General features: G+C 40.0%; 1 protein-coding gene across 4 annotated transcripts in view; it reads right to left on the bottom strand.

Moving 5' to 3' along the window:
- Positions 1-8,648: 8,648 nt before the first annotated feature.
- Positions 8,649-12,512, bottom strand: part of LOC143523176 (adhesion G protein-coupled receptor F5) — a 28,055-nt gene continuing 24,191 nt past the window's right edge. For all 4 annotated transcript variants that reach the window (XM_077017441.1, XM_077017443.1, XM_077017444.1 and 1 more), the window contains 6 exons: positions 12,030-12,200; positions 10,407-11,765; positions 9,673-9,714; positions 9,459-9,518; positions 9,280-9,343; positions 8,649-9,003 (listed from right to left, as the gene is read on the bottom strand). In XM_077017441.1, the coding sequence (XP_076873556.1) occupies positions 8,930-9,003; positions 9,280-9,343; positions 9,459-9,518; positions 9,673-9,714; positions 10,407-11,765; positions 12,030-12,200 (1,770 nt within the window). In that variant the 3' untranslated portion in view covers positions 8,649-8,929. The remainder of the gene's footprint in view (positions 9,004-9,279; positions 9,344-9,458; positions 9,519-9,672; positions 9,715-10,406; positions 11,766-12,029; positions 12,201-12,512) is intronic.

Here is a 12,512-nt window from a genome sequence, read left to right as displayed (position 1 = left end):
TAATGCTGGATGTTGTGTTGTAATGATGGATGTTGTGTTGTAATGCTGGATGCTGTGTTGTAATGCTTGATGCTGTGTTGTAATGTTGGATGTTGTGTTATAATGCTGCATGTTGTGTTTGGATGCTGGATGATGTGTTGTAATGCTGGTTGCTGTGTTGTAATGCTTGATGTTGTGTTGTAATGCTGGATGTTGTGTTGTAATGCTGGATGCTGTGTTGTAATGCTTGATGCTGTGTTGTAATGCTGGATGTTGTGTTTGGATGCTGGATGCTGTGTTGTAATGCTGGATGCTGTGTTATAATAATAATATTTGTAATTTGTAATATAATAATCTTTATTTGTATAGCACCTTTCATACATACATGCAATTCAAAGTGCTTTACATAATAAATAAAATAATTGTGACGGGCAGGGTGAGCAACTAAAAAGGAAGCGATCACGCCAAGTCTCAGGGAAAAAGGATGGTTTAATAGAAAGTGCGCAAACCAAAAACCCGTGACATTGTTCCAGATGAAGGAGATAATAACCAGCAGTCAACTGGTACAAAGACAAGACATATATAGACGAACAAACGACCCTCAGGTGAGACGGATCACGGGTCCCGCCCACCTGAGGGACAAACATCACGTGACCAAAACAGGACCGCTGCCGCTGTAAACGGGGGCGACCGGCAGGGGGCCCCCCCACAACGTGACAATAATAAACATTAAAAGGAAGCAAAGATAAGAAGACAAAAAGATAAAAAGGAAACAAACACAATAAAAGACACTGGTCAACACAAAATTTATTGTCTAAATTTTTTAGCTGATTTTGTATAATTTTTAGTTGCTGAATCCAAAAATCACATTGGTTTTGCTGCATCAGGTCAGCTTTTTGAGCTGGTTCGCGATCTCGGCTTGTCAAAGTTCTCTGAACTGTTGGCATCCAGATTGAAGGAAAAGAATCTCCTCTCTGACAGTTCTCGCATCACCTTCTACCGCAACAGGCATCAGGCATCAAGAGTATCTCCATTTTTTCTCTGAAGACAAGGACAAGGCAGCTCCTACATAAGCTTGGAGTGCCACAGTATGAACCCAGTATGAAGACTGGAGACTGTCCATCGATAGCATCAAGCAATCGCTGAAATGTGTTCTGCTGCACAACGGCAATGTGTTTGTCTCTGTACCCCTCGCTCACTCGTTTACACTAAAGAAGAAGTATGAAGCTGTGAAGTATGTGCTGGAGAAAATTCAGTATGATCAGCATGAGTGGTTCATTTGTGTTGACCCAAAGATGGTTAACTGTTTGTTTGGACAGCAGTATGGGTTGACCAAGTACCCATGCTTTCTGTACATGTGGGATAGTAGGGACACTGCTTAGCATTACATGAAGAGAAACTGGCCTGTGAGGGAGGAATTGGTGCCTTGCAGAGCAAGGAATGTCATCAACAACCCTCTGGTGGATAGAGACAGGATACTCTTCCCACCACTGCACATTAAGCTTGGCTTGATCAAACAGTTTACTAAATCTCTAAACAATAATGGTGACTGTCAGTGGTCACTTACTTGTGCCAGGATTGACCATAGAGAAGTTGAAAGCTGGAATCTTTGATGGTCCTCATATCCGTCAGCTCATCAGAGATCATGAAGGCTTTTGTTTTGGTCATGAAGAACTTTCTTGGCAACAGCAAAGCCAGCAACTAATCAGAACTTGTCACCAATATGCTGACTGCTTTCAGAAACCTCAGATGCAACAAGACCATCAAAATGCATTACTTTTCTTACATATGGATTGATTTCCTGAGAATCTGGGATCAATGAGCGATGAGCAGGGGGAGAGATTTCATCAGGACATTAAAGAGATGGAGACCAGGTATCAGGGATGCTGGGATGCAGTCATGATGGTTGATTACTGTTGGACTCTGAAGAGAGACACCCCTGTCGCTGAGCATTCTAGGATTTCCAAAAAACGATAGTTCTAGCCCTAAATTTCCAACAGTGACGATGTAACATGCAATTAACATGTACGTACCTTTACCAATGCCCACTATAACATTCAATTCTTTAATAAATTGTATCTGAAAACATTTTCTCTTTTAGAAATCTAATTTGGATCAGAAATATTGCTAAAAGTCAGCCGATAATGTCACAAAATGTAATCCATTTAGACAGAAAATTGGATTTTTAACAATCTAATTATCGCAAAACTTGACCTGAATGAAAAAAAAAGAATGTCATTTTCGGATTCAGCAGTGCAAAATTGTCCTAAATCTGTCACGTTACAGCCCCTGACCCCTCCCTTTTGGGTGTGTGTTCACGTTGTCTACGTCTAGTCATCTGCGTCTGTGGATCTCCGTGGGTGCGGTTGCGTCTTAATGTGTTCATCCATCTCACCTGTAGCTCGTCTCGTCATCACTTGGGGTTTATTGTGGTTTGTCTATTTAATGTGCTTTCGCGCAGTGTCCCGTGCTCGTCTTTGTTTGAGTCTCGCCTCACTTTATGTATACATGTTCTTCGTGCGCTGTCTGCGCTATTTTCTGTACTATTAAAAGTGACGTTCTGTGAAACCGTGGGACTCGTGCCTCGTCCTTCGCCATGCCGCAAGCGTCACAAAATCAGTTTTCAAAACATAGACAATTTACAAATAATATTTTTTGTAACCCTGTGTAATGTAATAAAGTGACAACCACGCCACGCCACGCCAAGCAGCCAGGGTCGCCGGGTCTGGTGGAACAGAAAAAAATACCTTGATATTAATATATGATATGCTATAATACAGAGCATATTATGTAAGAAGAAAGAATAAAAAGAACATACATACCTTTACATTTCACGACCTCCACCTGCATCAGTCTTCTTAAAGCTGTGCAGGGATGAAATGCCTCTGAACTCTTCAAGAAGAGAGTTCTAGAGCTTGGACCATAGTGGCTAAAAGCACCCTCGCCAATCTTTAATCAGCTTTTAGGAATCACCAGTAGATTACTGTTTGAAGACCTGAGAGACCTGACTGGAACATATCTAACCATCATTTCACTGAGGTAAAGAGGAGCAAGACCATGAAGACATTTAAAAACCATCACTAGAACCTTAAAATCTATTCTAAAGCTGACAGGTAACCAGTGCAGTGAGTGGAGTGCAGGTCTAATATGATCTCTCTTTCTCCTGCGGGTCAGAACCCTTGCAGCAGCGTTCTGAACTCGCTGTAGGTGAGAAATAGAGTTCTTTGGAAGAGCAGATAGAACAGTGTAACAATAATCTAGTCTTGATGTGATAAATGCATGGACAAGTTTTTCACTGTCAGCAGGAGAGAGCATATCTCGGACCTTAGCGATGTTTCGAAGGTGAAAATAAGCTGTCTTGCATGTAGTCATGATGTGTGATTTGAAGCTGAGCTCATTATCAAAGGTCATGCCCAGGTTCTTAACACATTGTTGGCATTCAGATTCATCTGATTTAAATAAGTCTGGACATCATTCCTTTGTGAATCACTACCAAGAACAAGAACCTCTGTCTTCTCTATTTAATTGCAGAAAATTGTCAGACATCCATGTCTGTATATCATCTATGCAGTCAAACAGTGAGCAAATTTTAGATTTTAGGGCTTTAGGTTCTAGAGAAATGTAAAGTTGAGTGTCATCTGCATATTGATGATAACTAATACCATGGTTGTTAATGATATGTGGATCTGCTTATTTCACACACACAATGGTGAATCCATCCAGGATGCTTGCACGGTCTGACCTCTGACCTCTGCCAGGTATCTGTGACGCACATAATACCACAGTTTGTGCTAGCTGGCAGAGGTCATAAACCCAGTGCATTCAGTGTTCATTTACAGCAGGGGTGGGGAACCTTTTTTCCATTGGGGGCCAGATAAATATTTGTATATCAGGTCACGGGCCACAGACTACCATGACATAACATATAGCTAACTAGAATGGGCATAATACATGATAATAGTAGTATAAAAATACCTTACCTTATCACAGTTTTAATGTGAGGGCTGAGAATGTTTGGTCTTGACCAGCTGTGGAATATCTGGGAGCAAAGATGCTGTGGCTACACGTAACTGATTCTACAGGTGGGTATCTGTTAATCTTGAACAAACTCGGTTTTTTGCATGTGACAGCTTTGAGAAGAATTGTTCACAGCGGTATGTGGTTCCGAACAGTTATGCCATTTAAATGCATGTTTCCTTAAATTTGGAAATTCACAAGCACTTATATTCTGTTTGTAGAATTCTAGCAGGTCCATGTTGCTGTGCCTGGCCTTTAGCTGACAGTTATTCTGAAGTTCAATGATTTCTAGCTGCATGCATTCAGGTACATCAGCCACATTTACATTGAATGGTGTTGCAAAAATGTTAAGATCTTGTTCTTTTGCTTTCACATCTTGAAATCTCTGAGCAAATGCTTCTAGCAAGTAGGTACATTCATTTGCATATTCTTTTGTCCTTTCTGGCACAGGACTGTGATTCTGAAGTGTAGGGAAATGCCCAACATTGCCCCTTGCAAGTTGCACTTGTCACAACTTTAATTTGAAAGGAGTGAGACTAGGAACTGATTAGGCCCTTGCAGTTTAACATTGAGCTCTGACAAATAGCTTGTGATGTCCACCATGAAGGCCAAATCACAGATCCACTTGACATCATTGAGTTTTTCTTTACATTTCCCTTTTGTTTCCATGAAACTTTTAACAGCATCTCGGAGTTCATAAAATCGCTTGAGCATGTTAGCCCTGCTAAGCCATCGCACCTCACAGTAGTAAACCAAATCTCCATAGTCTGTTTCCAGGCTTTTCAAAAATTCCTTGAACTGTTGATTATTTAGCCCTCTACTTTTAATGAAGTTAACGCAGGAAACAACAGTTGCCATTACATCTTTCATACACAGTGACTGTGAGCACAGATTTTCTTGGTGAATAATACTGCTGGTATCTACACCAACACGTGCCATCTCTTTTTTAATTAGTGCCACCAATCCTTTATGTGTCCCCACCATAGCTGGTGCACCATCAGTTGTCAGTCCACTTAATGTGTTGAGAGATAAACCATAGGACTGCATTGCTATTATTAGCTTCTCAAAAATGTCCTCATCTTTGGTTGTATCATGCATGCCCACCAACGAAAGAAAATCCTCTCTTGTGTTAAAATCCGCCATAATTCACGTACGAAAATTGCTAACTGGCTATGTCTGTTGTCTCGTCTAAAGCCAATGAGTAGAACTCAAAATCCTTGACAGAATCTTTCAGAGATTTCTCAATATCCTGTGCCATATCGCCAATACGGTCAGACACGGTCCGACGAGAAAGGCTGACGTTCTGGAACAGTTTCAGCTTTTCTGGAGCGAGCACTTGAGCAGCAGCAACCATACATTCCTTCACAAACTCTCCTCCTCTTTGCTATCAGTTCACTCACCACGTAACTCGCCTCAGTCACACTGTCCAGCTCCTTTTTGGGTCGTGTAAAAGACGCTTGCTGTGTAAGCAAATTATTTTTAAGCGCCTTTATTTTCTCTGCTCGTACTGCTCCTTGCAGTGTAGTATAACTTGCGTGTTTGGTGGTGTGATGTCTTTCAATATTGCTTTTCTTGAGAACAGCGAGGGCTTCTCTACAAATTAAGCATACTGGCTTTCCTTTCACTTCAACGAAAAAATATTCTGTCGTCCATTTTTCTTGAATGGCACGACATTCATCACCAACTTTCCTCCGCTTCGCCATTTTTCCAACTCGGACAAGCTTACTTCATGTCAGAAAGATGCATCTAATTGGATGAACCTACAATCATGGTTCTTGCAGCTGATTGGTTCGTAGAAAATATGCTAATTGAGTTGTAGATAGTTGCGTAAATCCTAAATATATATTTTTAAAAATATAGAAACTACCCGACGGGCCAAATATGGCTGAGTGGCGGGCCGTATACGGCCCGCGGGCCGGAGGTTCCCCACCCCTGATTTACAGTCTTGTAAAGGTGTAAATGTTAGAGATGCTGGCTTGGATCCAAAAGGTTTACAGTTTGATCCCTGCAACCAGCAGTAACCATGGCTACAGTGTCTTGAGCAAGGCACCTAACTCCTCACTGCTCCAGGTATCTATTCACTCTGCCTGAAGTGTGCTTTGCTAAGTGGTATGTGTGTGTGTGTGTGTCTTAAAAGGGGTAAAAGAGACTGATGAGGTTTGACTTTTTGTGAACTGATCTGAAAAGCATGTCTGTGCAAGGTGGCTTACTACAGTTACACCAATTCTGCTAGGAGTAGTGGGTGTCAATTCCACCTAAGTATTATAAGAAGCTTGTGAAAAGCCACTTGAAAGATTTAATTCAAGTGACCTTCGACCTCAGCTGCACCTTTTGGTTTCATGCTGTCATTCAATACTGTAGATGTGCCATTGAAAATAACAGTGCTACAGTGGTATATGATTGCACATAGACTTATATTAGGCAGAACAATGGATTAACAATAATTATGAATGAATGAATGAATGTTCAACTTATATAGCGCCTTTTTAGGTACTCAAAGTCGCTTTACAATTGAATGAACGAATGAATGTTCGATTTATATAGCGCCTTTTCCGAATTCCAATTCCAATTTTAATACAGGTTCAACTTTTACACTACCATTCACACACCGGCGAGAAGCGGCAGCCAATTGCGCACAACGTACTCTCTACTGGGATCCTCAGCCCCCTGGGGGACTGAATGGGGTGCAGGAAGGGGAGAGAGGACAGACCCTAGTGACAGAGCACCATCCACCAGTGGACATACAAACACATTCATGCACAGACACTCAGACAACTGCTTTTTTATTGAACATGAAGACATACAGACACATATAATTATATTAACATATTTAATATAATAATGATAAACATATTTTAAGCAGCATGATATGAGGTGATTTAAACTGGTATACTGCTGGCTGGTATTCCTGACAGGAGCACTGTTAATGTGGATGGGCAGATTGTTGGTCTGTGGCTGCATGCTGCTTGAACTGTTCTTGGCTCCTTCTAAACTAACACTGCTCTGCTACATTTGATAATATTTGAGCTCTGGGAGCCTAGCTGGTTGCCCGTGACTACAGATCACCATAGACCTTCGCATCATAGCCCCCATCATCTCATCATGTTGTCGTGGAAATTTTCTGGAAATGGATGAGGACTCAGACGTGGTTAAATGATTAATTTATTACAAAAATATAAATATATATATAAATAGGACAAAGACAGTGTGACGGGCAGGGTGAGCGAAATAAAATGGAAGCGATCACGCCAAGTCTCAGGGAAAAAGGATGGTTTAATATAGAAAGTGCACAAACCAAAAACCCGTGAACTGATCCAAATCAAGGATATAATAACCAGCGGTCAACTGGTACAAAGACAAGACAGATATAGGCAAACAAACGACCCTCAGGTGAGACGGATCACAGGCTCCGCCCACCCGAGGGACGCACATAATGCAACAATTGACAGGACAGCTGCAGCTGTAGACGGGGGCGACCAGTAGGGGGCCCGCCGTACCGTGACAGACAGACACAGACATGAGTCTCATTCAAGCATGACAACTCTGAAGGCAGGGGGGCAGTCCCCCTGCTTATATACAATCTTAAACACAATTCAGCAGTTCTAACAAGTTCTAACAGCATGTTCCAAAACATAGGCGCCCAGCAGGCTACTTTGTCTCACATGTGTGTATCTCCTACTATGGACTTCCCTAGAGTTAGCGGAAGCAACTGATGTATCAGTTGAAAAAAAAAGCTAAATGAGAAAGCTAAATGACCCAAGTATAGTAGCCTAGTGTAACAGAGTGCTCTTACCCTCAGCACTCTCGAAGGTGAATTTTTGAAGGCCAATATTTCACCCTCTTTAGGGAGGCAGAGATGGCACTTCATCCTATAGGAATTTACTTTCACTCCAGCAAACGCAAACACTGTCTCTAGGTAGGGCCAGGGTGGTCTTTTTCCTTACCCTCACCACCACGATCACTCGATGTTGAAGGTGTGGAAGGTGCCAATATATGTACTTTAAAACGGCAACAAGCTTATTATAAAGCACTTATGCTGCTCTTCTGCTGTTACCAAACATGGTACCATCTCTTTAATGAGATAAAAAGCGAACTATTTGGAATAATTTCAAGTATATGTGTATTTGTATAAATATGTAAATTAAGCTGAAAGTGCTGGAAAATACAGAAAATTGACCTTCAAAGTGTCGTACAAGTGAATGAATTCCACCTTGTAACTTCGCACGCACAAAAATCGAGAGGTGCACAAACTCGTGGCCAATGCGCATGGGCGGAGTCACCGTGATTGCGTCATTTTTGCCGTGTGGACCCTTGCGGCAGTCACGACGTGTCACGTGAACCTAGATTACAAAGCTCAAGTGTTCAGTGAAGGCAGCAGCAGAGTAAACGAGACGCGACTGGAGCATGCGCAGTTTTCTCATAAGACAGCCTAATCGCTTGACCCGGTGACAGCGCCAGCTAACATGTTTAAAATTGTAACGAGTAACTGTACAGCACGTAAAAAATGTATAGGAGTAAAAGTATTAAACTGATGGAAAATATGTAGAAGTAAAAGTAGAAGTAGGAGAAAAAAATAATACTCCAGTAAAGTACAGATACAGCATTTTAGTACTTAAGTACAGTAGTGAACTCTGAGAAACAAACAGTAACAATGTGGTGATAGCATTTTATTTAAAAAGGATATTTCATAATTATTTAATAATTATTAGAATTCAGTTCTGAAAGCTTATTTAAAAATAAATTCTGAATTCAATACATATTTTTCTGATATTTAAATGCAAAATTGGTCTTTGAAGCACCACTCTAACGACCACAACAGCAACAGTAAAAGAAGCTGGTGATGTGATGTCCATCATGTGTGTAGTGCAGTTCAGTTCTTTTACACTTGATCTGGCCATATCTGCCTGTCAATCTGGATTACACCTGCATTATCTTAAATGTTCATAATTGAATCTGAGTTGCTTGAAGTAGGTGCAGAGGTACTTGCTTCAGCTATGTGGTAGACATCTGCCAAATATCAGAATGTTAGTAACAAACAGAACAATGTAGCTAAATATCATTTTAAGAACCATGAAGTTTGTATACACTGTAATTATATACTGAATAACAAAGTAGTCACATTAACATGTGCTACAAATCAACAAGCATTGTTAGCATTGCCTCCATGACATTCATACATTTGAACCTTTATTTACTTTTTGGTTAAAGTGAACCAAAAGTGAACCAAGGTGTGATGGTACATGATACTGAAAAGATGACATGACCATTAAATCAAGTACGTACTCCTCCGACGCATCCTCCGAATGATAGGGGGTCCACTAGAGGATGATGGTCCTGCACTAGTGCTCTGTAATTCAGACAGGACACAATCGACTTTTAGGTACTGTTGAAGTGTGGATGAATAAATCCTAAATATCCAGCACATTAATTCCTAGAGAGATCTGATATAAAACTGCATTTACCCTTGTGCGGTTAGAAGTAATGTTTGCCAGTGATAACCTTCCTGCCAGCGCCTCTCGGATCTGCAAGCACAAAACATTTCAAAGCACTGCTTTATGTATTGAAAAGGGATGTATGTTGAATTTCAGTAATAAGATAGTAGTAGTAAGATGCTTGAATGTGAAATAATGGATTTTGTTTCTGTTTAAGGGTTTTGTCAAGACTGACAGTATCTACCTTACTGTCCAGCAATGTTCCAAACACCAAAATAAAGAAGCCCTTTCAAAAGATAAATGACAGTTTTCTTGTATTAAGCACACAATGCATAATTTCTAACACTTTGTATAATGAAAAACACAAAATAATTGGTAACATTTTACATTGTGTTGACTAACTAATGCGAAGTAATGCATTAGTTAACATGAACAACACATGAAGTAACACATTAACAATAATTAACTAACGTTAAGTAAACATGTAACAGTTGCAGCTCCTGTTTTGGCTTTGTTGCTTGCAACTTTTGGGTGCGACATTAAAGGAATGTATTACATTGTACTGATTTATCTACATAAGTAATGGGTAACTTGGAAATATCCACAATCTATCATCTATCACATGTGTGTGTCCACACTGTTTTTAACTCTTTAGTTTCTTTTGCTCCAAACTAAAACACGAAAGCTCTTAAAAGGTGCGAGCAACAAAGAGCCAAAACAGGAGCCGCAAATGTTACGTTTACTTATCATTAGTTAATTACTGTTAATGTGTTACATCATGTGTTGTTCATGTTAACTAATGCAATACTTCACGTTAGTTAGTCAACACTTCATGTAAAATGTTACCAAAGAATTAATAAATTAATAATTTCTTGGTTACATTTTTTAAGGCTGTGATTAATTGCATTGGAGTGTGCACAGAGAATTAAGCATGTACCACTCCAATTACAGGTAAAATATTTGAAATCAAATTAGTACCTGCAATGAATTAAGAACTGTAAAGACCACGTGGATTCCCAAAGCGGAGGACACCATGGTCCCGATGCCGAATCCCCAGGTCAGTCCAAAGAGAGGGGTTAAAATCCCCACACATCTGGCAATGACCACTAACGCATGCTTCTCATCTGGCTGACTGGAGGCACCAACTCCCCTCCTCAACATCTTGTATATAACCACAATAAGCACCAAGAGATTGATAACTACAATCGTCAGAGCTGGAATCACAAATGCCAGGAGGGACTTCGTTTGATCCCAGTTCAGCCAACATGCGTTCATTTGTGCAACATATCCTCTGTTTCCAGCTGTTGATGCCACGGTGATGACAGCTATGAGTAACGGGGCCCCATAGCCCACAGTGAACGCTATGGCCATCATCTTGGCTCTGGACATTCCAGAAAACACCATGACGGTTCGGTAGAAGAGCAAGAGTGCTGACAGCAACATCCAGAAGAAAAGGACAAGATAAAAGAAATGGATGAAAAACGTCACTGCACTGCAGGGACCCACTGGTGTCTCCTGTCCTGGATTCACAATGGATGCTCCAATGATGAAGCATATGTCCGCAATCAGGAGGGACAGAGCGATGTTGACTATGGAGACATGCCGCATGTAGGATGTGTCGTTCCTTGTCATGGCTTTCCAAATAATGGTTTCAATAATGAGGCATAAAACCAAGCTGCCCATCGAAATCCCAACACCAATGTAAGTTATGTAGGCCAAGGCAACATTATCCACAAAATATGGTGACATTAGGACTGAAAAAGAGGTTGTGTGATTACATTCACATGTAACTCTTTCACTTTGATTCTTTACAAACTTTAGTTCACATCCAGTTGAGTCCCATGCTCCAATCCCATCCAAGAGATCAAAGTTCCAAAACACACACTGAGGGTTTCCCAGTGAATTGTTTATAAGTGAAAATGAAAAGGATATGTTGTTAACTGTTTTTTCAGCCTTGACCACAACCACATCTCCATTAATACTGGTCCCAGTTTGACGGCTGTCATTGTTGGTTGCATTTCGAGCAGGCATGACAGTGTTAAGAGTTGAGAAAACTATAAAGGTGAAGAATGCTGGTACATTAATCTCAGGGATATCTATTAACAGAGTTGAATTTATACCAAATGATTCAGAATATGGTGCAGACATTTGAGTTCTGTTGAGCTGAATGGTGTTGGTTATTATTCCAAAGGTCACATTTGAGAGTTTTTGTCCCATATCCTCAATGGACTTCAGCAGTACAGAGCTGGTATTCTTGGTTGTATTGCCTGTGTTCAAAGTTGTCCATGTGTTCCCTGCATCTTTTGATGCAATGACATCCAAGGTTTGCAGGAAACTCTTTAAATTTAAATATTAATTTTATATACATGAGTCATGCAATTTAACAAAATAGCACATTGGTTCTATCTCTTCAATAATTGACAAAAGGAATTGGCAATTTTACCTTTAGAAATGCTACTAGTAAAAAAGGATGATTAAGTAATTAAGATACTTAATAAATAACTAAATATACTATAAATATTTATAAATATACTAAATTAAACTGGAAGTATACTAAATAATAATAAACAAGATAAAAACAATAAAAAGTAATATATTTACCGTCATTATTGGTTGACTGATTACTGCTGCTTGTGACACAGAAGCAATTTCTTTCAGTATACCAACAATTCCAAGTACATTTCCTGGAGACTGTATTATGGTAGCACCGTTTGTTATAGTAGCATTGCTGAGTTGAGCTGTGATTTGTGGGATTTCTGCTACCACTAAAGTCTACAGACACAGAAAAAGTCATTATGGACTCTAAAATAAAACAGGCATGAAAATCTGTCACCTTTATATATATATAAAAGTGGTGGGACTTTAACATGTTAATTTCGATTAATTAATTACAGGAAAATTTACGAACAAAAAAAAACGCATTTAACACGAGACACTTTTGCACCGTGGAATGTTCCTCAGTGCACGAGTTCCAGGCATACAGATTATATGGACGCACAATAAGATCATGATGGAGATGACTGAAGAGGCTACGCTGGTAGATGGGAAATATAAATATAAGAAACGTCCAAATGGAAGTACAAA

Source organism: Brachyhypopomus gauderio, chromosome 9 (genome assembly GCF_052324685.1).
Source record: "Brachyhypopomus gauderio isolate BG-103 chromosome 9, BGAUD_0.2, whole genome shotgun sequence".
Lineage (NCBI taxonomy): Eukaryota > Metazoa > Chordata > Actinopteri > Gymnotiformes > Hypopomidae > Brachyhypopomus > Brachyhypopomus gauderio.
Note: the sequence above shows the minus strand (reverse complement) of the source record. Positions and strands in the feature narration are given on the sequence as shown.